The sequence below is a fragment of the Poecilia latipinna genome, unplaced genomic scaffold, assembly GCF_001443285.1.
Source record: "Poecilia latipinna isolate Pla-1442-1.1 unplaced genomic scaffold, P_latipinna-1.0 Scaffold340, whole genome shotgun sequence".
Lineage (NCBI taxonomy): Eukaryota > Metazoa > Chordata > Actinopteri > Cyprinodontiformes > Poeciliidae > Poecilia > Poecilia latipinna.
In genome coordinates, this window is record NW_015112956.1 from 255,642 (window position 1) to 280,148 (window position 24,507).

General features: G+C 40.1%; 1 protein-coding gene across 3 annotated transcripts in view; it reads right to left on the reverse strand.

The window, feature by feature from the left end:
- Nucleotides 1–24,507, reverse strand: part of abr (ABR activator of RhoGEF and GTPase) — a 137,857-nt gene that overhangs the window by 91,871 nt on the left and 21,479 nt on the right. The window contains exon 1 of one of the 3 annotated variants that reach the window (XM_015035615.1): nt 19,406–19,809. The exons of 1 other annotated variant lie outside the window; for it this stretch is intronic. In XM_015035615.1, coding sequence (XP_014891101.1) covers nt 19,406–19,466 — 61 coding nt within the window. In that variant the 5' untranslated portion in view covers nt 19,467–19,809. Of the gene's footprint in view, nt 1–11,431; nt 11,490–19,405; nt 19,810–24,507 lie in introns of those variants that run through there. One more of the 3 variants, XM_015035616.1, reaches the window with a different exon arrangement.

Sequence of the window (24,507 nt, forward strand, 5' to 3'; positions counted from 1 at the left end):
GCTTTTTAAATTGGGTTGGATTTTTTAATAACTGGTTTTTTTTCTTTGGTTTTTTTTTTTTTTTTTTTTTTTTGTTTTTTGCTATGTCTCATCAAAACAGGTCTCTCTTGTGAATGAGATATTGACTCTCAAAATGAGACAACCTGTATAAATAATGGTTAAAAACACACAAAAATCAAATAGACTGAGTCAGCAGTGTTTAAAAAATTCTAAAATTGAATTTCGGTGATGTTTTACAGTGACTGTGTGGGAGTTGTGTGGGTGCTCTAGTCCTGATATGTTTGCGTAAAACATATCAGTCATTTCTAATGAGATGCACATAAAAACTAATAGAAAAAGCGGGACTCAGACCCCACAGGGACAATTCACATCATCCAGTTAATGTTGCAGCTCGACTGGACATGCAGTCTGGGACACGTACCTCAAGTCATTAGGCCCACCTGTCAATCAGAGCCTCCATCTGTGAGCTGCATGCTTGTGTGCGTGTTGATAATTGAGAATTTGAATCCCGACGGGATTTTTATGCAGCTGTCACGCACACGCAGAAATAGCTGTATTCCGTGAAGCGTTGCAGGAAGACACGAGTGGAGCGTGAAGTATTAAGGTGAGGAAGATGCCAACACGCTGATCAAATCCAAATCAAATCTACTTTAAAGCAGGCAGCCATTACTGCTCTTTATTTTCTATTTGGAGAAACATCTGAAGGACACGGAGCCCATTGAGAAATACAGCTCCAACTGCGCCGAGCAGAGAGCTGGAGTGCATACAGTAGACTAGTTTACGTTATCCATCCCGACAGTCATGCATATTGGCCGTTTGATTTCGTCATTGTTGGTGTTAAGTGTGTGAGAGTCTCTCAGAGGGCAATTTGGCATGTGATTGGTCAGTCTTTCAGCTCATTAGATCTGCTTAGCAGTTTTAATGAAAGCCACACAGAGGCAGAGAGGGAAGAGGAAGTAAATGCAACTGTCTTTTGCACAAGGCAGACCTACTGCTGCTAATTCATAAAAACAGATCAAGATTTAAATACCTGCTCAACAATGAAGTATGGATTTCCCCGTAAGCATTTCGAGAATGATTTTTTTTATTCTGAAACAATTAAAAAATAAAAAAATAAAAACAATTTTATGAATGATTGTCTTCAAAACTTTAGTGTGATCCTTTTGTGTTCCTGATTGAGTTTTTCCATCTGGCCCTATTCATGACATCTATGATCACTAAAAATTTCAGATACTGAATTCTAGAAGCCACACAGAGGCAGAGAGGGAAGAGGAAGGTTTTCTATCTGAATATTCAGGTATTCAGATAGAAAACCTGAATTAACCAGGTTTTTCTATCACAGTCAAATTTCCCTAAGATCCACCCATTTTCTCATACATTTTATTGTCACCGTACTGACTACACACACTATCCTAGATCAGACACTTGCAAATAAAGAGGAAAAATAAAACTAGTGAATGTACTGTTATGAACTCTGATTATCTGAGTTTTCTGATGTGATGTCACCAGAAACACTAAAGCTTTTTTGTGGAGACTGAAAATTTTGTCTCCAGCTTTCTAACCATACAACCAGACAGAGATTTAAAAAGGAGGAATGTAACAAAATCGAAGAATTTGGACAGAATGCCTCTTCTGATTAATGAAATGCAAACCATGCTCAGATTGCATTGATTGTATGTAATCTATGATTAGCGGCGTGCCGATACAACATTTTCACTTCCGATACGATACAGATATTGCACCTCCAACAAATTAGTTATTGAAAAATAAATATCAAATCATTTTTAAATGAATGTTAAAGTAAAAGAGATGAAAGAAATAAAGAAACACTGAATGCAGTAGGCTTGGCTTATGCTGAGAGAAAATAATTTCGCTGTTATTGCGGTAAAATGTTATGTCCTGTCATTGCCACCGCTTTCCATGACATAAACACAGCAACACACTGAACACCTCTGCTACTAACAGGATGTTAAACAGAAACAGCCTTTCATCACCATGTTAGCATTAGTTGTTTTATGATTTCATTTCTCTACTCCTGAGGTTTACAGAATGGAGAACATCACTTCCTCTTAGTTGGCCTGAAAATATTTGTATCTCACAGAAATGCTTTGACCTCTCAACATAGAGCTACATTAATGTCGCTTCACTGTTGCACGTTTGATGTTTTATGTTAATGTTTTGCTGCCAAACAATGGAGAGAGAGAATGTTTTAGAGGGTCCGCCAGCTGTAGCCTGTTCTGTATGGCCATCCATGTCTGCAGGATTGGGCTGGAATAAGATCAGGATGGAGCGTGACGGAGTAGCAGACCACACCGAGTACGACGAAATGGCTTTAGAGGAAAGCAGGGCTGCAACTAACAATCGTTTTAGTAATCGATTATTCTGACGATTAATCGGATTTTTAAAAATTTGCACACTCTGCATATTTTTCCTGTAACCACTTCAGCCTTTTTTATGCAATATCAAAAATGTAAAGAACAGGATTGGTTGCCTAAAATGCAATTGTAGCTTTCCTTTAGTGTACACCTGTAGTAAAGGATGCATCTGAAGTGAAAAATACTTCTAACATGGATAGAAAACATTTACAGACATTTTTTTCTTTAATCATAAATGCAAAATGTACATATTTTTGTACATGTTTGGCTTAATTATTGCTCCAAGTACGTCGTTCCTTCAGCAAATTACCTTTTTTTTTTTGAGTCTGTGTACTCCAGTAAACGATTAATCAGTTACTAAATTAGTTGACAATTATTTGAATAATCGATTAATCACAATTAATCTGATCACTAATTTTTGGCCCTAGAAGAAAGAGAGGCTTATTTTTTATAAAATCTACACAGCAATTCAGAGATAATGACTGCACATGCTATTTGGGTTATAGACACACACTCAAACACACACACACACACACACATTTAGAAGCCACAGCTAAACCCAGAGCAAATTGCAACTCACCATCACTGGCGAACAGAGAACGAATGACGCACACAGCCTCAAAGAAGAAAGCCATCAGTGTTTCAGTAGGTTGTCTCTTCACTGGCAATTGTCCATTGTACAGTTAGGCAACATTATGTCCCCCTCTAAACACCAGCAGCGCAACTTCTTAGTCTGTAACTGAACAATGAGTTGATCCAAAACCCAACATGTGTGGCCTGCCGCTGAAATAGTGATATGAAAACTGCAGCCAGCGTGGTGCTTCTCCGCGCTGAATGCTTGCACTGTTTCAAACCCTTGAGCCAGCTCTTATTCAAATGAAGGCTCTAGTGATGAACGTCCAGCTCAGGAGCGTGTTATAAACACACATCCATGAAGAGCCGCTGCAGAGTAGACGGTTTAAAATGTGGTCTTTTCACACTTCATTTGCATATGGCCGGCCCCTCGCAGCTGGTTAGCAGACAGTATGCTGGTCAGCGGTGCTTTCCTATGAGATTAAAAATATGCATATGTGCTGCCTGCATGACACAGGAAAAAAACAACTAAAACTGGAGGGGTGAGGTAATCCGCTGTTAGAAACAAAGATAGCTGTGAAATTATGCCTAGTTTTGTTTCTTACTAAAACGTATTCAGAGTAGTACTTCAGCCAAAATTGTACAAAAACATCTTGCATTTAAGAAAAAAAAAATTTATATTTTTTTTTTTACAGTTTGATTTACTCAGATCAAATTAACCAAAGGAATCCTGTGCTAATACGTTTTAGGCAATAAAATATTTATTTTGTTGTTTAAATAAATTTAATTAATTATTTATTTGCATTCTTTAATGTATTTCTAATATTGTAAAACTAAAGGCTGTGTGGTTAAATAAAATATCTGCACAATGTGCCAATTTTTTTTATCTGATTAATCGATTAATCGTCATAATAATCGATTAATAAATTAATTGTTAGTTGCAGTCTTACTTGTACTAAATTAACTTGTATAGTTCTCATACCTTGTCATAATCATATGTTCTTATCTCTTCTTATATCTTATGATATTAAATTCCTTAAAAAGAGATCAGAGTCGGCTAAAAGCTAGAAAAACCAAAGATGTGTGTCTTTTTAGAAGTGAGATATACTACAAAAAGTGAATTTGATGGATTTTACACCAAAGTCTGGCTAGTAAACTTAAAGCTGACCGGCACAAACAACTGTTATTTTTAACCATTACATCCTGGTCTGAAAAAAACAAAACAGAAAAAGTTTGCCCTCCAACTCTCAATAAATACGGAACTGTGAACACAATTAATTTGTTAGTCAAAACAGCCCTTTATTATGTTGAAACAGTGCGCTTATTGTCACTCGGACTTTCCTACATAGTTTATTTGTTAATAATGTTATATTTTATAGCAGAGTAAACAGTGTCTGAGCAATTACCATGAAATGTCTCACTCATGAGGGCTGCCAGCCTGGACACACAGATACTCTCCCTGTGTTACCCAAACCACAGATACATGCTCTACACAATAACTCCTGGGCTCTGCTGTGAGTCAGATCAATGAGGCTTCTGTTATTAAGGAGTGGCTCACACCAGAAAACCTTTTTAACTAGGTAAATACACACACACACACACACACACACACACACACACACACACACACACACACACACAGAGCTCACTGATCTGAATTTACAGACTTGCTCACTGTAGCTGCTTCGTGTGACGGAGACAATGTCCAAAAGGAAAGTGTTTAAATGTAAACAAGATAATAGGATACGGTAGGAACAAGGTACTTCTCTGATTGCCCAACTTAAACTCTCCCTGTCTAAAAACCGAATACTCTTTAGTCCCTGCTGATAGGAGCTGCAGACAGCTATGATGCAAATAAAGACACAATTGTTGCATAATAAATCCGTTTGAGCTGCAGGGAGTTGCTACTAAATAACCATTGCACCCTTTCATTGGGTGCAACGACCTCTGACCTGTGCCAGTTCACATCACTCTCACTGTGACAGACAGCTCTCACTCCCCCTATCGCTCTCAATGTCTGGGTTTTGGTTTCGTTGCAAAGGGCAAAGGCTGCCATGACAACCGGTGAGGTTGATCCAAATGCCTTCTGCTTGTTCACATAAGCGGTGTAATTTCATAAAGTCACAGTAAGGACTTCAAATTTGAAACAGAAAGATGATATGAATAAACTACCAGAAGGTAAAAAATACTGTTACTTTGAAACTCCTCCAGTTCCCACATTTCACACAAACCACTGAAAACCCAAGAGGGAAATCAGGAACGATGTCCATGAGCAGCACTGTCCACTATGCAAATTAAGGATAGTTTATAATGCGTAATAATGTCCCATTCATCCAAAACTGGGGAAATTCAGACATCTTCTCCACTATTTGACTGTATGTCTATACTAAGTGCACACATTTCAAAGGTTTAAAATTGTATCATTAAGTTAATATAATTTTCTAGAAAATTAGAGGTGGCCAACATCTGCCCATTTTCAGCTTAGTTGCTAACTTCCTGACCATTAGCATTAGCACAATGGCAACAACTGGCTCAGCTTAATTAAGTTTCTGGAATCAAATTAGTTTGATTCCAGGAAAATTAAAAGCAGCATACAAGTTGAAATAAAGGGTGAAAAAAACTCTTGGAGACGTAAAAAAAAAAAAAAAAAAATCTCATCTCAGGACAACACTGACAAGACTTTTAGAGAATTCGATTTGATTTCACCAGATTGTCAATAAATGTCAAGAGCTAAACATAACTCATAAAACATGGCTGTCTTCACAATTCATTGATGCAACTCCAAAACTGTAAACCAACTTCACAACATAATAACTGATAAAATGAGCTGTATAGTCGACACGGCCATCGTCCCAGCCTTCTCCTTTCATCCATTATGAGCGCTGAACTCGCTGTGCACATGGATCCAACTAATAAAATCACAGTGAGAAAAAGTTGCCGCTACAGCGTGAGAATCTAATCAGGGAGCTGTGCTGCCTTCCTCAGCAATTTTCTCAGGAGAGAATGGATTACATCATGGCCTGCAGTCAGCCAACAGTGTGTGGGCACCAAGAAACTGGCGTGCAAACTGTGAGCGCTGCTGAAAATGAATAAGCAACCCGACAATCACACAAACCGATATTAAACCTTTCAGCGTCCGAAGAGCTTTGTTTCCCCCCCACCGTCCATAACCACTTTCCAGAGTGTTTGCAGATAACAAGCGACTTCGAGAAAACTCTCTAAAGTCAAGACAAAACACTATGTCCAAAGCAAAACAAAAAAATAAATAAATCTGGAATAATATTTTAGCTCCCAAGTTTCAGGTTCCCAGCCGCAACAGTACATTAGTAGCAAGACGAATGCACAGTCATTGTGTTTGTGTGCGTGTGTTGATGCAGTGCATTCAGGCTTTTACACCTCCCTGTTCTGCCATTATCAATTAGGGGGTGACACTGGGGAAATTAAAAGCCTTGGTGATGGCCTGTGTCTACAGCCGGTTACACCACTCCATACTCATTAAGCATTTTTTTTTATATAGCAGAAACACAACCGACTAACAAAGCACAGTGCTTCAAATTCACAGATCAAAACACTTCAAATAACATTCTTCACACAACTTCCCTATTTTAAACCTATGAATAAAAAAAAGAAGCAATACCTGTTGTCTTAAAACAAGCAGCTGCTGACCAAAGAGGCAGATGAGGAGCGGTAGATTGCATTCTCTACTGGTAGCTGCTTCGTCCTGAAACCATCTGAACTGGAATCAATACACGAACACACCCATCTCTTCCAGACAACATCTGACTTCACGATACAACAGGAGAGAAAGCAAGCGGCCACGTGTTCACGCAGCAGCAACAGATGGGCGGATGTTTCAGATGAGTCTCGCCGCACGCCGCCACATTCCAATCCAGTTTGCTTCCGGAGCGTTAAATTGGGGTTTTATTGGACGAGGGTGGAGGCCATACCTTGGAGCGGGCTGTATATTTTACACTCTTCATCCCAATACACATGCACCATGCAAAACTAAGGTACGCCTCTCAAATGGGAGACAGGACTTCATGTTCAAATGTTCAGCATTTCTTCTCGTTTTGACGTGGCAAAAATGGGAACAGTGTGAAAGATTGATAAAGATGGTTTCCTGAGAAGAAATTGGATAATAATTAAGGGTTTTAAGCTAAAAAATTAATGATTGAACTCCTAAGTCAGGCTGTGGTCTTTGGATAATCAGGTTAAAGTGAGATTTTTGCTCCTCATTTCTCTAATCCAGCCTGATGGAGCCGATAATGGCTGGGTCCTCCAATAGGACTAACCGCTGTGTTCAGGAAACTAACCCAATGAAGGTCACTAAGAGAGCTGACCTCCATACAACACTCAAAACACAGAGAAATAACGGTGGATGAGGGAGAGTAAAAGTCTAATCAGCATGAACCATTGAGACCACACCAATATATATTTATTCTGCAGTTCACCATTAAATCAGAAATCCTCAGAAGCTAACTGAGATGAAGAAGGGTACTCATTATCTAGCTACTCCACATGGAGTGAGCACACATGTAGAGCACTTCCTGCTGGGGCACAGGCTGATATTGTCCCTTAATATGCCAAAGGACAGACAAATCCACAACTGCTGGATATCTTCACGAGCCATATGCCTGTAGGCAGCAAGAGATAAGGACCCCCCCCCGTACTTGTATGCAGTCCCCCTACTCATTCACTACATCCCCCCAAACTCAACCAGGAGACGTTGCCATAGCAGCCAGTCACTATATGTTACAACTACCTGGCATAAATCTTCATATTTCAGATGGGTTAGAAACGCCACATACATCACGGCAAACACACTCCACCAAACACATGGAGACGCACCGAAAGGCCCAGAAACACTTCCACTACAGCCGAACTACTCCCCACACGAGCAGCAGGTTTGGAGGAGACAAATCAGTCACATGTACTGAAGAGCTATTCAGTGCCCACACACCCGCAGTAAAACAGTGCTGTAAATCTGCTGTGTGCGCTTCTGTTCCTCAGCGTGCCACTGACCGTACTGTGCATGTCCGTTCGTGGGCATGTGCTAATGGAAAGTGAATCAAACCGTGCAGTGACACAAAAGCACTACAATGAAGTCATTAAAATGCAAAAAGCCCGGCTAAAGCCTTTGGGGCAACCCAATCGGTGATTGTGCTGTCTGTTTAGTGGGCTCCACAGCCCAATTAGGAGAATACGATGCAGCGAAGACGGAGAAAGTCTGAGACACCGAGGGTGTCGGACCGAGTAGTTCAGGGTTAAGGAAATGTTTCGCACCACGTAAAAGCATTGGGGATTATACTTTGAGCCAGTAAGGCAGAGAAAATACTCCCGTTTCATAACTAGCCTGGGCAGAAATAAAGATGGAGGATGTACAGGGATGTACTATACATTAGAAGAAAGAGTAGTAGTTATACATTTTATCTATTTTGTGTTTTTCTAAACACGAGCAGGATCAAATTAATAGTAAAAGTGGCTAGCTAAATTGTAGTAGTTAGACTACCCAATTTAACAAATCTTTTTAATGAGAGCCACACAAAATTGTCAATAACAACAATAATAAAGTGATGCTGTGATATTTATTTATTCCTTTCACCACTCTGAATGAACAATGAATAAATATGTTCTCACCTTGCTGTATAGGATTTGCTTTAATGTAAAAAGACTAGGGGATTTGGTTTGACAAAACTTGAATCATTAAAAACCATTTCCTAAAAATGGCTTCCTTCACAGAGAAGACATCTGGTCTTATTTGGCCCCTTTTGAGGCCACCAGACCTCAAAAGTACCACAGCATTGTCACAGCTGCGTTGATGTTTGTTGCAGAATAACATCCTTTTTGAAATAAATCACTAATATGCGAAAGTAGAGATCTGTTGCCACATCATTCTGGCTGTTTCTGTAATGACTGCTTGGCATGATAACTCCTTACAATAACTCCATTTATTTCCTATCCCTGTTTTACATTTTAGCTACAAAACGTTTACAGCCAAGTATTTACAGTTTTACACCGGATAAGGAGATATAATGAAAATGTACCACTCTTCAATTAACTGGCTAAAAATATCAAAACACAAAGGAATGAATGACACCGACATTGTTGTGACGATTGCTTTCAGATATATGGTGCGGTGGCCATGTTTTATTCCCTGGCGACCATGTAGAGACGGTTGTCGCAGTCACACAACTTGCTTCTGTTTACATTAATTAAAGTGGAAGGAAGACAATGAGAGGAAGTTTTGAACCCAAACGTGAGGAAAGAAAACATTGTCTTGGAAAGAGAGCCAGCTTAGAATATCAGTGTAACGACAACAACAGCTAGATGGATGGATTTCTGATGCAGGACATGCTTAGACTAGATTACTGAAGCAACATGTGGGGGTGGGGAGGTGCAGCTGTTACAGGAAAAAAAAGGTCATGTTGACATGACTGGTCCCGATGGTCATGTCAACACTACTTTTCATGTGCGTCTCCAAATATGCTGGTTACAGATATAAAATTATACCAAGATTTCAAAAAAACAGCGTTTCAAAATTGTCCAATATGCCGTTTGTACAGTCTAGAGTCCTTGAACTGGAAGCTTTCAGAGAGTTTTGCGTGCCTGTCAGTAACAAAGTTGCTTTAGGTTCTCCCTGTTAATTACCAACACTTTTCCGTAGTTTGCGAGAAAAATCCTCTGCTATGTGGAAAGTGATGGAAACAAAAGAAACGGCACACATTATTGGCATTATGATAGTGATTTTAAGAGTCCAGTTGGCAAGCTGTGAGGCTTGAGCAGCACGCCGGTTAAGCAGCAGACTGTCGGTCTGCCTCTGAGGAGACAACAAATATCAGCTTTTACAGTCTCCCAGTGTTCAGTTTAAACAGCAGAAGAACAAAACAGGAATCATTTTTAGCCCAATAAGTATGTTCACTTAAAAACATACACAGTAACCATGTTTACTCTTCCCTTACTGTCTACAACATGTGTAAATAGTATTAAACTGATGATACTACTGATAATAACAATACAACTGAATCTTTGAAAAACTACCTTGCGTTATAACATACTCACTTTCTGTTTTTTGGTTGAGAGCGGAGGAGTTTAGAATATTTTCAGCTCTAGGGGCCTTTTTATTAATATACCAAAAGGAAAGGGACAGAGAGAAGGAGGGAAAAGACACCCAGCAAAGGCTTTTTGCTGATATGAGGGTGATTTTCAGATAAAATCAGTTTCACAATGCAAGTATCAGCCGATCACCCAAAAATCAGGAAAGTAAGCCCGATTTATTGACGACTTTGGGAGAAACATCTGCACAAGTTTGAAATTACTCATCCAAATTTAAGTGAGACTTTGCCAGAAGAGACTGAAAGTTTCAATCAAATTGCACATCAAACAGTGGCTAACTCTTATTGGTTCTCTGTCAATTGGTGGAAACAAGGTGTCTCATCATATCACAGTTTTCTTTCTAAATGGAGATAATTACAAATATAGATTATTAACCATATTTTAAATGTGAAAAATTAAAATTATTCCATATATAGATTGAAGATATGATATTCCATTCATATCCCCCATTTACATGGTCAAGCATAAAGGTACTACACACTGAGATTGCTTTAGAAATCCAATGCTTCAATTGCAGCAACATGAATATTGGGCTTTTCTCTACTTTCTCCAATGATCCAAAGGAGTTTCCTTTTTTTTCCATTTACCTATAACTGACCTATACTATAAAGCCATGGCTGGAGGTCAGTATTGGTAACTACTGCCAATGGAGATATTATACAGCATGATATACTGGTTAAGTGCCACTCTTATCTATGGTATTTAGATTTATTTTTAAGTGAGTTTTAAACAAAAAGTTTGTATGCTCTAAATTTATCTAATGTGTCATGATTTTCCGTCGCCATCCACGTGTTTTGTCATCCTTTACAATGACGACCAAAATAAAATATGGTGCGTAATGACTGCTTCAGGTTCCTGCCCGTTTGTGTCATGTGACCTGCTTAATGTGATGTATTCAGACATCCAGAGACGGCTTGTTGGTGTGGGAGAAAAGAAGAAAAATGAAGGCATACAGCATGCAAACACACACACACAGGAAATAATTCCTCTCTTTACTTTTACTCCCACTCACTAATCCCGTTTCAAAAGATCATGAACCTGTCCACATGACAGCTTAATTCTGTGCATTTGGCCTTTTCCCTTGTTTTCTCACTGAGGATTTCTCAAATGTCAAAGAGCCAATCAGGCTGAACAGCATCCGTTGACATAAGCATATAGACAACACACTGAGACCAGATGGCAACAGCTTAGTGGGGCAATTAATCTTTAATGACCCCGACAAAAGCGCATGTATACGAAGACACAAAGAAGAGAAAAGTGCCAATGGCCTAATGGATTCTTGGTTTATCGGCCAGAAACTTATTGAAGAAATATCTCTGAACACCGAAGGTAATCAAATTTGCAATGAATTAGTACATATGTTTGCTCACCTGCGTCTGGCTGGTTGACTGGTTGTTGCCGGAGTGCATCCATCAGCCCCAACTCATAATGGTCTCATCTTCCCTTCCTGTCTCCCCCACTCCTCTCTTCCGCTACACTAACCTGAATGCTTAATGATGGCCCCTGCCTTCCGGGAGCATGTAAACATGCCAGCCTCACCATTGGCTGAGGAAGAGAGGTCTTTCTGTGCCGATTGGCTGAGACAGATGGGGCATGGATGGCAGAGGAGGAAGAGGATGGTGGTTACCATAGCCCTAAAGCATGACTGCTGTCTATGTCACGGAATACACACACACACACACACACAAAAGGCTTCAGCCCCCTCAGGGTATAGTGATGGTCCCCACAGACTTGGAGCACAAACACACTGAGACACATGACACACCCTCTAACATCAAACACAACAAAGGATACCAGAGCTTACCCAAAATAATGATGGTGAGACATCTGATCCTTAAACCAGTGGTTTCTTTTAGAAGCTTAACATCCAAAATCAGTTTCATGTCTAAGATACTTTTCAATTTGTAGGAATTATTTAGTAAACCAAATTATAACATGTTTTTAATTCATCCTTACTTTCCAGCAAGGATGGATGATTGTAGAAACACCAACCTAATGCCTACTTCACATGGCAAGATTTTAAAATTACTGCCTGATTTTTAAAACCTATGAGACTGAAGAGAATAAGAAATTATAGATATGACAGTTTGGTACCAGATTTTGTGTGTGTGTGTGTACACACACACACACACACACACACACACACACACACACACACACACACACACACACACAGGAAATCTCACAAAACCTTTCGAGATCAAACATGATTTCAGAGAAAAAAAATCATGGAAGACAAGGACAACGCAATGGCAATGCTTTCCATCAGCTCAATTTCTAACTAGCTAAACATCATATTTAGCAGGCTGTGTAGTAAAACTGGGCCAATAATAATAATAATAATAAGTGATGTTTATTTCCATCTTGTTGCTGTTTGTGTACGTGTTTCGGGAATGGTGGTGGGTTGGCCATGTGGTATTTTGTATTTGGGCATGGCACAACAATAATGATTGTGTTGTGTTAATTTTTTCAAGGTGTTAAAAGGGAAGGGAAACATTTATCAGTAAATATTGGTTATTAGCCATAGCAGGATTACCAATATCAGATATCAATATTTCAGATCAGGGCCACGCTGGATTTAATCGGTGTTTCTTTGCTGTCGGATTTCTCTAAAAGTTTTGTAAGACAGAATTTAATAAATACAGTTCATATCAGTAACTTCTGGAACTTATTGACTCTTGCTAAAGGATCAGCTAAGCTATCTCGCTCCTGCTTGTTTGCTGCATGTTGAACTATAACATATTGTCAGTGACGAAAGCTTCATCCATAATGGAGAAGGTTGTAACTGGATGAACTCAGGTTGTCATGGTACAGCAGAACACCTGCAGGGAGGGAAACATCTGAGAAGTCAAGGTAGACTTGCTATTGATAGCCAGATCTCAGTTTTCACTGTTATAAGCTAGACGTGTTCATTTGGAATAGTCAAACTAGTCATTTCCAGCATCTTTGTTTTGCTAAATAAAACTGGGGAGCATTTTTTTGTGAAGAGATGAACTTCTTACATAAGCCTGAACTCCTTAACGGGCCCAAAGCAAAAGACAATGCTTGAACACAAAGCAGAGAAAGATGGCACTGAGGGGGCAGCAGAGATTACTGTATTACATAACAACAGTGCTTGAGGCTGACTCAGATTGTTTCCTGCTCGTGTGTGTGACAAGAAGTCTGAATGGTTGTTTCTATAGCTACAAGCTCAGAGAAAAGAAAGAGCAGATTCATCTGTTGACCAGGACAACGGTAGGGATGAAACGACAAGAGGACATCGATTCAAAGCTGACATGCAAGAGAGAAAGTAACATACTGTAAATATAATAAATAACTAAATATACAGCTGGCAAACACTTTGATTAGGTGGCTGATTTAACCTGAATTGTGTGTGGCTGAGAAACAACTGACATGTTTGAAAAGCACTCTTAGATGACAGGTTTGGATTCATCTCCCCTGGAGTGTAGAAGTACTGGATGTTCTTTCTGAGAGGCGAGGTTAGAGAAAGACAAGTGGTTTGGTCACATCGGATCTCTGTAAGGTGCAACAGCCGAGACATTCCTGGATTTACTAAACCTCCCCTCAGAGAGTCTGCTGGGAAGCTGTCCAGAATCGCAGAGAGTCTGTCTGCTGAGACGAGGCATGTGACACCCAAACAACTGCTAACATTTAACACTTGAAGACAGAACTGGGACTGAGTCGAAGTCAGCCAAGAGCTGCTGGCCAGCAGTAAACTCCATCCATTACAGCTAATGTGCTCCAGAGGGAATTCAGACAAAGAATATGGCAGCCTGGGAATCCCATCCATCTCTCTGTTGAGGTAGTGATTCAAGATGCTCCTCTTCCCAGCAACACTTTCCAGTTAATCCTGGGCAATCTCGATGTGTTCCGAGGCTTGAAGAAGGTACTCAATGTTCCTTTCGGGTGTTTTCACACCTGATAGACAGGCAGACTCAGGTCGATTGGGGAAAAATGCTGCAACGTTCGTTACATTTTCACCTGATGGGGTTCACTTTCACACCGCATTGTGTCAACCAAACCAAACACCTTGACAAAACCTGTTTAAACCCTTGCCTTTGGTGGTGCTGCACAAAAAAAGACACTAAGTGCAACTTCCTTTTTTATGAAAAGGGAGTGGTGGTAACATTTCTCTTAAATTTGGTAAAAGAGCCATTGCTCCTGCATGTGCTACACAGGAGCGTTTGTGTTGGTTGTAGAACTGAAATGCCCTGCGCTATAGTTTGTTTGCTGCTTTTGGAGTGGTCTCTGGTCCGCTTGACGTTATGCATTCAGACTGCAACAGAGTTCACTTCAACTGAATTGAGACCTTGATTTTTAGGTGGACCAGATTTTGCTTTTTAGATCCACATCAGAGTTCGATGGCACATTGAGACCTCCCCAAACAAACAGGACTTTCTAGGCAAATGATCTAGAGTGCGATTAAGGTGAACTAAACAGGGTTGGTGTGAATGCACCCTTAGATGGTTCTAGGACTTCTCTAGGGTCTCTTTCCAGGAAGACCTGCCTGATCAAATCTTTGATACTCCGTGGAATAGCCAAGTTGATCTATTAGAAAGATTTTAGTACCCATATGATACTGGAAGAGGTTTTCAATAATCTGGCCTTTTTCTCAAAATACTTCAAGCAGAGACATAAGCATCTGTGGGTCTTCTCTGTGAGATATCAGAAAAGACACATGTAATAAGAGGTAGTGTCACCAGCTGAGACAGTCACATCCCAATGACGGACTGTGTGATCAAATGACCAGAGGAGTTGGGGCTTATCTTTACTGATCATTAACACACTGGGCAGTGGATGACAAGCAGAAACCGTTTGTCATACATCTTCAACATGTTATGTTGGCATTTGGGCTTCCTCTTTAGCGGAACTGTGAATGTACAACCAAACTCTACATTCATCAGATCACACTTTATTTATTTCACAATTGTTTAGTGATGAAGAACTGATGGATTACCACCTATTGGAAACAGTTTATTCCAAATAAGCAATGAAAATCCGGATTCATGCTACAATCTTCAACCAGTGACAAACTACTCATCTGCCAATCCTGATTTTCATGGTGTGGCTACTAGAGCACAGCAGAACTACTCTTTGACACACCGGCGTGACAAAAACTATTTCTATTGCATCCCCAGAGATGCATATAAATTCAAGCCTGCCTCCTTCTGAATCAGATTAGAGGAAATCCGTTTGACATATGCACACACGTTACGTCCCTGAATGTGCACGTGCCACATTGCCCCACCATGCCAAAATGTCCATATCCAGATCGTTACATAATCTGGCTTTGCCTTTTGATTGAGCTGCACATGCCACTGAAGCAAGGCAGAGACCAGTCTTATTCTGTGAAGGTGGCAGTGAGGACCCTGAAGACTGAGTCCATTGCTATTAAATCTCAAATATCAGACCAAGGTCGTAGTCAAGACATTTTAATTGATTGATTTGAGTCCCTTAGCAAACTCCATTTAAATGTTGTCCAAGTGCTAACCAATTTTAAGTAGGACACGTTTTGCATAGCTTGCAAAATAGTAGGAGAGAGACTGCATTAGTTGCTGCAGGCGTCCGTCTGTCTTTGATATGCCCTCCTCCAGGCATTACGCTTGGAATGTTTTCAGTATAGGCAGAGATGCACAGAGAGCAGCTGAAACACCAGTCGTTAAATGTTATAATGTACAAATCAGAATGCAAAGTTTACGAAGCAGAATAACTTATTTAAATTTTTTAGCACATACGATTCAAAATGACAAAATTATGTTGTGACCTTTTTGGTCAAGAAATCCCATCAAATACGTCAACATTAATGTGGCACTTCAGGAAATGGCCCAGCGTGAAGACATCAGTCAGAGCAACATGAAACACCTTCATACAAAAATTCAAAACAAATACTGCTCATGATGTAAAATGTTGGTAGATTTCTTCTTTTATGTTTTTTTGTTTTTGTTTTTACATTCCATTGAAAGAGTTTGGTAAAGGAGCTATTGTAAACAATGGTCAATGGGGGGGAATAACTTGAGCGGAAAAAAAAAAAATATATATATATATATATATATATATATATATATATATATATATATATATATCTCCATGGCACAAAGCTAAAACACACAAAATTCCCAGTCACTTTAGCAACAAAGTCATAAAGCTATGATTGATGTTACGCAATATCTTGGTATCTCATAAAGTCAGATTCTTGGGCGACAGAAAACTAAAATGAGACAGCAGCCTAAAGCATCAAACCACAGGAAGGGGGAAAAAGTCCTCACTCTGCAGCAGATTAGAACAAAACTGATTACGTTTATGACTCTGTGTGAGAAACCCACTAGAGACAGTGATTAGCCTCAGAACTGAAAGAAGAGCTGAAAAAATGTTGACAAAAAAAAATTTTGCTGAAGGGAAGCAGCTGAGACGCACTAATTGCTCTCAGAGATTCGACTACTTTAGATGCTGACTGGACAAATGTTGCAGAGGAAGACTGACGAAAGGTCTGGACTTGCCTTGTTTTTCTTTTCCAAGTGTGCTTGCTCTAATGTGAAGACTTTAATTTATCATGTTTCATTTTCGCTGTTCAACACGCTGGCGCTGTAAACCTGGCAGAAATTCAACGTGTGCTGCCTAAATCGGCGGTGGGGTTAAACAGAAAGGCTTCAGTCTCTCTGGGAGAAGCAGAGTCACTCTGCCTCTGAGCATTTACTCCCACTTGGCTCCTGTGGTTCAGGATGTGCGGTCACCGATCAACGCGCACACACACAGCCATTAACATGTCAGCGGCTAAAAAGAAGAGATGCAATTACACCGTCGTGTTCGTAACTCCCAAGAAAACAGAGGACGCTGTAGTTGGGATGCATACCGGTTTGAAAGCAGAAGGACACGGTCAGCGTGCTACTTCCTAGGAAATATGAGTGATAATACAAGTCGCCTCACACATTCTGAGGTGTTACTTGTTCTGAATGTAATTTTAATTTCTTGAGCAGAAGACAATTTCAGCAACTTTCCATAGACATACAAAAGACGAAGCAAAAGATATTAAGCCGCATGAATGTTTGTGGCTTTTTATTTTTTTCACGATAGTAAAGAGTTGTGAAACTAATATCCTGTCTCCTGGTGCATACATCTGGCATCTGGTGCCATTAAAAATGGATCCACTTCCACAAGGTGTCAAATTAGAATGTAACCAGCTTCACATTGATGCCAGGATCCACCGAATACAGCACAGCCGTGTGAACGCTACATATGATACAGAAACTGATTATCATGCAGAAACGCCTAATGAGTATTAATGCATGCATTGAGCATCTAAAAATATCCAGCTCTGTAAGGCATTTACAGTCATGAGAGAACACCGACGCCACTGGCATATGGTCAACAGTAAGAGCAAAGAGCTTTTTTTTCTTTTATTTATTTATTTTTTTGGATCCCTGTTTCTCTGAAATGGGGATCCAAATAAAGCGGACCTGCCTCAAAACTTGGGATGGACACTATGTTAATATAATTATATCTCCATGCTTGTTAACATTTGAACTAAGAAGTCAGGTTGCTCTACAGACATTTTTTCTTACACATCATGTGAAATACAACAAGATCAACAACACAAAATGACACCACTGCAGGCATAAAACCTCCGTGTGTCTGCCAGCAGCGTTTAAAGGTAGGACTCATCCGGATAGTCTGCAGAAGATAGTCTTGAGCAGCCTGCTTGGAGGCTGGAGGTAGAGGGCGATCAACTTGTGTGCTGCTTATTTTAAGTGGCATTTCCTTCAGGGGAATGCTTTCTTAAATTTTTTTTTTTTAAATTCAGCGTTTTAAATGAGATATATAGTATTAGTTTTATTAGTCTTGAGTTTGAAATGTCATTTTTGTGACAACCTGAGTGAAACATATTTTTAAAGTCACCCTGTTTTTTGTCTTTTCAGGATTCAAACTCTGTCACAGATGATGATTGTTTACAAAATGCTGGCTGTCCTTTGGAAATTTCAGCTCTAATGTGAATTTCTAGTAACTCTACAGCTCCTGCACAGTTACAATAAACAAACGATTTAACAAACCAAAGAGCAACACACATCACAGATTAAGAAAATCTGCTGAAATTATTTTTAATGAAACATTTCACACAATATTTACAAGATTAATGAGGGGAAAGTATATGCTACCACTCTTTACCACAAAAGTAAAATGTTTTTCCTCTACGTTTTAATCCCGCCAGGACTTCATGTTGTCCGTCCTCCTATTTACTTTCTCTCAGGAGATTACAACATGGTAACAGTGGTGACACAGTGGTGCAAATCCCAAGCGGCCGTGCCATGTGCCCCGGACTCCCAACGTACACACAAAGAAGCTCAAAAACACACCAACAGAACCGCGGCTGCACCTGATCAGACCGGGGTTTCACTGCATAGAATAACAGTAGCTGATCTGAAAACAAGCATTCATACATGTCACTAGTTTGTGGCAGGGTTTGGCGATGTGGACTTGGAATTTCATCACAGTATTGTGTGGTACTGTGGTGATAATTAAAAATATGATTAAAAAGTATTTATCGCTTCTTTTTTAGGCATAGCATTCATATCGCTACAAACTTGATGCCAAATACTTAAAGAAGTGCGATTTATATCGTCAAACTGCACATAGAGACTTTATTTAATCACATTTTTCAAATTTACTGATATTCGTGAATGCTCTGGCGGGGAAAAAAAATGGGAGAAAACAGTTTGTCAGTGTTTCAACATTAACTGAAATCTATCGTGAGAACATCAAATCAAAATTCTTTTCATGACAAGAAATTTTTCACAATAAATGATATGCTAAAAGCGCATCCCTAATTTATGGATGGTGTTTTATATGAATGAATGTTTATATTGTGCTTTTTTGAGCTAAACAACAACCAAACAAACCAAAGTCAGGGGAATGTTAGGAGAGTTTCCAAAGGAAAATTATGAAATTGTTATTTTATCAAATAGGACTGCCAGCTGAACACTTATTGACCCAGCTGCTCTTCTAGATGGCTTGGAACATAAAGTTCTACCTCCAGGTTTTCAGACACACACTGCCAATATAAGGGCTTCCCCTTGTCTTTATGTCTGAAAACAGCAGGAGTGAGGTGTTGCCACTCCAGAGCAGAAAAAAAAAAATGGAGATCCAGATGAGTTTTCTGCCGAGTTACAGACATCCACCATAATACCTGCAGAGCAAAAGTCTTGAAAAAATGCAAAGAATTCAAACTGTGTGCATGTAATCATGGGTGTAAGGGAAACGAGTAGGAAAATGGGGGGTGCAAAGTAAGACGGCTTGAGGAACATCTATGAGTGGAGATGAGGACATGGATGGATGGAGAGAAAGATACATACTGCTGTAGAGAGTGTCGATCCAGGAGAGCCGGGGCAGACCGTGAGCGCTCAGAGGCTCCATCCTCCTTCGCTCTCCTTCTGTCACTCTCTCTGCTTCTCTCTTACGTCCTCCGCTCTTTAATCTCGCTGCTTTTTGCAAAGAATTTCTGTTTTCTTATCCGTGATAAAAAGCCTTTGTCTGGCAGGAAAAAGCCCAGAGAAGCATTTGGAGAAAACGAAAGTGAAGAGACACCCCGGGGGTCCAACAGGCTGAAGGCAAGCGAGCTGAGTGAGCGCAGGAGATGTGTCCGTGTGTATGCGTATGTGTGTGTGTGTGTGTGTATGTGTGCAAAAGAAAACAAGAGGCTGGAGACGAACACCACCAACCGTTGCTAGGGGAAAGGGAGAAACACTCCCTCTCTCTTTGGCTTGCTCTCTTCCATCCACCCCTCCTCTCTCTCTCGCCCTCTCTCTCTCTCCCTTTCGTCTCGATCCCAAATAAACGCCTCATCGGCTCCGCTCTCACACTCTCTCTTTTAAGCGCAGGAACGAATTCGGAAGCAGCTGTGAAGCGGACGGTTTGTGTCACTACACGGGATGGTTAACAGAATCTCTGCTGAAGCTGAACAGCTGGTCCAAAGTAACTCGACCAACTTTCTGAACCAGAACTATTAAAAGACATCAAGCAATTGGACTTTAACTTCCTATATATGTATTTACTGAACATTTACTGAACATTTCTCTACATCCCAAACAAAACTAAACATAAACTAGAGATGTACAGATTAGAGATTCATGGCCGATTATCATAAACTAGCACATTCACACACCCATACCAAAGAAATAATGTCTTATATGAAGTGAGGAAAAGATTATGCAGATCTTATAGTTCAGAATTAAACAGAACATAACCCATGTTTAGCTGAACCAGAGCTAACAAAACACAAACATGTAATCAGGTCATTTGTTAGTAAAAAGGAAAATTGCATTATTACATAGCAGCCCAATTCCCATCAATTTGATGACTATAGGAAATATGAAAACAGTAATATACACCCAACACACTAAGTCAAAGTATCCAGTGGTGTCATATGGCAAGTCAGATATCCTAAATATGACATACATATATCAAGGTTTCCCCACTTGTATTATAAGCCTGGCGGGCCACCAGGCTTTGCTTGTGCCCCTACCAGGCTAAGCATGACTTATTTATTTAAGTCTTTTTAAAACGTTAGCATTTTTTAAAGACTTTATGGTTGGTGTTCAAGCATTAATCTTCCAATCTTTCAATGGCACATAACTACCAAGTGATATTTTCAAATTTCCTGTCAACTTTAAATATTCTTTAACTCAAAAACACAACGGGCCGCTGGATGAATGACTGCCCTAGCGCCCAACTACTGAGCTTAGCAAGTTTTCTGGGGGGAAACCTTGAATATGTTACCATTGTATCACTGGAACAAACCCTAATCAGTTTCATAGCTATAACATTACTTAATCTCATGCTAATCTCAGCAGACACTTTGTCTGCGTCATTGAAGAGTCAGCATGCCAAAGGCTCTGAACAGCTACAACTGATGGCAGCTCAATTTACTTTCTGATTAACTTGGCTAATCATTTATTGATCCCTGGGTTAGGGATCAATAAATGGTGCTATACAGATGTGTTTAGGTAAACAAAAAGTTTGAAAATATGATAGCGACGTCATTACAAAATACTATGGAACATATATGAGTGAGATATTTCACCACTATATCAGGACTTCCACATAATTCACCTTTTTTCATGATTAGGACAAGTTTTTCTTTTTTGTTGTTGTTATTGAAACAAAGTGGGCTCACAGCTTCACCTTTGGACATTAATGCTTCGTCAAAGGTGACTGCCATATTCAAATTTGTCGATACCTCAAAAGGTGCTTTACCGTGAAATTTCTGCTACACTTTTTTCTTTTCATTACTTTTAAAGAAAAAAATAATAAACTGGTTACAAATGATTACTTCAGACAGAAACAGTGAAATCGAATGGTGGCATTATAAGTAGCTTTTATGACTTGGTAAGATGCATCAGAGTGTAATGCAAGCTCAAGGTCACAGCCTTTTACGGCACAAAAAATAACCAGGTGTTTTCTATCAGACAACCTCTCCTTTAGTGAATAAGAAAAACAGAGAGATGAACTGTGCAGTTCATGTCATGTTTTGACTGAGTCTCGTCTTCTGTTCCCGTGGCAACTCTCTGTGCCCCACTCATCAACACAGACACACACATATAAAGGATCCACGACTCATATACTGCACTACTTCTTCCTGAACGGAGAAATACCTGCATTAGAGCCAAAGTAGTAGCTACACTATTTATGTGCATCCTTTGGAAAAACTAAAATTATTAAGAAAAAATTCAGGGCGTCATGTTCTCAGAAAAAGACCTCACGTCACCCCTTTTAATAGTTTTGAGGTTTATGAACCTCAAAGCTATAGAGAAGGGCAATCGGGGAAAGGCATCATGCCAGTGGCAACAAAGCCTGACATGAACCTTTTCCCCTCAACCCTCTGTTGGGCCTGCTCCCCCCAACCTCCCTCCTCTCTAACCGGCAGGGGGGCGGAGGGAAAGTCTGTAGGGTTTAGAGGCAGAAAAACTTCAATTAGGACACAAAGGATGACAGGAGGAACCCCAAAAACCACTCACCCGCTCCTTTCTCCTCAATCTTTGGAGGCAGCAGGGCCTGAGCACTCCTTTGTTTCACTACAGTCCTCATATGTGCCAGCTGATGAAAACATGCGCAGGGTCACCATATGGATGATTAAAGAGTTTCTGTGTAGAGGTTTAATCCTTATCTCTGGTTTGTAGCATTTATTGTGGGATTATTAATGAATATAAATGTGGTATTAGGATGCACGGACATAAAGAGGTTCACACAGAGCGAGCAGACGGAGATGAAGAAGGTTGGTGAGTGGCTCTTCATCAAAAATAGATTGATGATCCAGACGTATGGCTCCTTTGTCCTAAATCTGGGACAAAAAGGCGCGTTTCCCATGTGCACGTCTGATTTAGGGTTTTGAACACAAAGCTGCTGGTTTCATCCTCTAGAATACATCATCATTCAAGGGCACCAGCCAAACAAAGACCTGACACACAAAATAAACCAGGCTGCAGTTAGCCTTCCTGGAGCGTCCCAAACCTACATCGATCAAAAATTAATAAGCAGTCAAGCTGTGCAGTAAAAGAGGGCCATTATGAAGTGTCTCTACAAGAGTTTGCTCCCCCCACCTTGAACTCCTCGCATCGCACACCGCCAACACAATTGGCTCAGGTACTGTGGAGAGCGGCTGAAGTGTTTGTCTGGTTTCAGACGTGGAGGGGGTGAGGGGATAGCAGCAGCAGCATGGGGTTTTAAAATACAGCAACGCACGAGTTCATTCTGCAGAAAGGTCAGCGTTCAGCGATGGTCCGTCACACACTGTGCTGTGTGTGTGGGCGCGCTGGCATTAAGGCAGAGGAGCTGGGAGGGATAAGATAAGTGGACTGATACGATCTTGACTTTAAGCTGTTCTTGGTTTTCATTTAGAGATAGGCTGTCACGTTTTCTCAATGTCTCCGCAGTGGAATTGATTTGTTTTGAAGGACAGACAAGGCTTTCTTCTGGATTAACATGATGCGTCACGCTACAGGTCTAAACATTGTCAACGTGATCGAGTCTGGGTTTTCCGCTTAGAATCTTTTTTTTCCTGCACCTTTTACAAGAATATTCGCAATGAAACGGACTCATGTGGATCCTTGTCTTTCTGCGTCACGTGACCCATCTGCTACGCTTCGATATCCAGAGAGCAGCTGAAACACTGGTCAATAAATTTTACAACGTTCAAAATCAATTGCTCAGGTTATGAAGACCAACTTTTTCTGTAAGTTTTATATGGCCTGAAATACATTACAAGCCAAGCTATCAACAAGTCATATCAAAACAGAATTATTAGAATGCTAACGTTAGCTTAGCACTTCACCAAAAAGTTCAGAATAAAAACAGCAGAAGCAAGATTTGAGACAACGCAACAATGTCCCTGTTTGTTTAGTCACATATGTCTTCAGAAACAAATAAAAAAACATTTGCAGGTTTTAGGTGATGCATCGTTACAACATAAATCAACACAAGAAAGTATCTGCTGCAGTCTGTCAGGAAAGACATACTGTAGAGTCCAAAAAGACATTTGTCAACGAGTTAAGTTTATCACAACTACAACACTATTACGTACAACAACTGGAACATGGTGTGTCACAGATTGGAACATGGTGTGTCACAGTATCGGTTAGCAAAAGAAAAAGAAACAGAAAAAGATAAATGAAAAGTCTGCAACTTCAGGTGAAAAATAAGCATGCCTTGGTTACTGTATAGCATGATACTCCAACACTATTGGGCTCTAAATATAGGTTGAGGTTTTACAGAAGACAATCATTTTGATCTCAGCTGATCTCATTAAAATAAGGTGTTAATCTCTTTCTGTCCATTAAAGGAATGTCACGACACTGATCTACAAGAGAAATTGGGTTCAACAAAAAAAAAAAAAAGCTTTCAATAAATATAAGTACCTGTTTCCTTTAGTTTATTACACTGACTTTAGGAGGAAAAAGATACAACTGCACTTTGACATTTAAACTAAATTATCTCTGGTTCCTATTGTGACATTTCTAGAGATAAATAAAGATTTCCTGTCAAGAGGCCTGGAGGAAGTCTGTGTGATCGCAGACCACACATACCTCCCCACACTATGTGGGGAGGTATGTGTGTAATTAGGCAGCGCAGCGTTCCTCTAGCCAATCAGACGGCCGCCCAGCGCTCCTACCGCCAGGATCTACCCAGATACCCTTGCCCCACAAACCCCACCCACATCCACTGCTTTTTGCCCTCTTTGACGTGTCAACCCCAGAAAAAGGCCTGAGGGAAGATTGGGTGATGGGTGGATTGGAAACGGGGGGTTGCTCATTTCTCAGGAGATGTGCTGGGGAAAACTCTACTGCCCCCCCCCCCTCATCTTCTCTCGGTTTGAAACTGGAATATTGACAATAAAACAGAACAGCAAAAAAAAAAAAAAAAAAAAAGGACTGGTTTGCAGCTAAAAAATATTTAACCCCCC